We start from the raw sequence: 1557 nt of genomic DNA, 5'->3' as shown, positions 1-1557 counted from the left end.
TATATAGGACCTAATAATAGATAACATGAATGTTACACAAATCATATAGTCAAATTTGTATGTGAAAGGAATTTATAATGATATAATAATTAATCTTATCAACCGTCAAAGTCAACTTTGAAAAACATGTTGGGCCCATAGAGAGTACATGTGCATGTATCAGTTTTTACATATCTTATTTATTTTCATTGTTTCAACTAATGGCTGCAACATTGAATTACATGTTACTAGTCTACGTTACTACCTCTATAGTGGGGAGTAACATATGTGCGGTAACATGCAACACTTCATTTATTAGGCTATAGACTCATTTTATCTAGATATGTGTGATGTTACTCATACTACTAGTAATTAGCTATGTTACTACCTCTTCCTCAGTTGGGCGTGCGCGTACCCCTATGTCGTCAATTTGACCAACCTAATACAAGTCATATATTACAAAAAATATACCAACATAAACTTTGGAGTTTCTACTTTCAAAAGATATAATTTTTGTGTTATATAGTTTATATTAGGGTGATAAAATTGGTAACCTAGGTATACGCGTAGGACTTGTAAACTGAAACGGAGGTAGTACCACTTTCCTCCATTTCTTCATTTATTGCTTGCCACATCATCTATTTTATCTAGATATGTGTGATATTAATATCTATGTTACTCCCACTGTGGGTAGTCTTATGGGTGCGCCCAAGATGAATGATGAAATCAAAGATTATAAATTCAAGAAAATACACACAAAAAATAAGTTTGTATATGTCCGAGCTTTTAACGTCGTTGTAAAACTTGATGGTGAAATACTACAGTGAGTCTTGGCTTTGATTACCTTAGTCTTGAAGTCGACAGAGTGGGCCTCGGCTTTGTACTTTCCCACGGCCACCTCCTTGAAGGACGGCTTGAGCGGCAGCGACGCGTCGGAGAAGACTGCATTGGCGAACCAGACGCGCGGGCCGCCAGCGCCCGAGGAGTCGGCAAGCACGAGTTGCACCACCTGCTCGGCGAACGCGTGGAGTCCCTCGGCCTCGCCTGCGCCGAGCGTGGCGACGAGCTGGTCGCGGGTGGCGCCGCCGGCGCCGGCGGCGATGAGGCTGAGGGCGACGTGGAGGGACAGCGGAGAGAAGGCAACGTTGCCGCGTGCGCTGTCGGTGTTGGAGGGGGAGGAGATGGCGGAGGCGAGGCGCAGTGCAAAGCTCGTCTGCTGGGCAGCGGAGAGCTTGATGCTGTCGGTGGTCGCCATGGCTCACTAGTAGGAAAAGGGGCTTTTACTCCGGTTCATAAGGGCTTTTAGTTCCGGTTCTGAAACCGGGACTAAAGGGTCGTTACTAATGCCCTAGCCCTTTAGTCTCGGTTCTTACACGAACCGGGACTAAAAGCCGTCCACGTGGCCGGTGCGGGGAGCCCAGGCAGGAGGGCCTTTGATCCCGATTGGTGGCATCAACCGGGACCAATAGGCAGGGCCTTTTGTCCCGGTTGGTGTCACCAACCGGGACCAATAGGCATCCACGCGTCAGCAGCTGGCAGGAGCTGAGGTTTTTTTTTTTTTAAAGGGGGTGGTTTAGG

The 1557-nt window shown here is 46.6% G+C and overlaps 1 protein-coding gene across 1 annotated transcript in view; it reads right to left on the bottom strand.

The window, feature by feature from the left end:
- Window positions 1–1234, bottom strand: part of LOC123100445 (serpin-ZX-like) — a 4275-nt gene extending 3041 nt beyond the window's left edge. Inside the window, exon 1 of the mRNA XM_044522382.1 lies at window positions 824–1234. Within this exon, the coding sequence (XP_044378317.1) occupies window positions 824–1234 (411 nt within the window). The remainder of the gene's footprint in view (window positions 1–823) is intronic.
- Between the last annotated feature and the right edge of the window lie 323 nt (window positions 1235–1557).

Source organism: Triticum aestivum, chromosome 4D (assembly GCF_018294505.1).
Source record: "Triticum aestivum cultivar Chinese Spring chromosome 4D, IWGSC CS RefSeq v2.1, whole genome shotgun sequence".
NCBI classification, from domain to species: Eukaryota; Viridiplantae; Streptophyta; class Magnoliopsida; order Poales; family Poaceae; genus Triticum; species Triticum aestivum.
The sequence above is the reverse complement of the archived record's forward strand: the minus strand, read 5'-3'. Positions and strand labels throughout refer to the sequence as shown.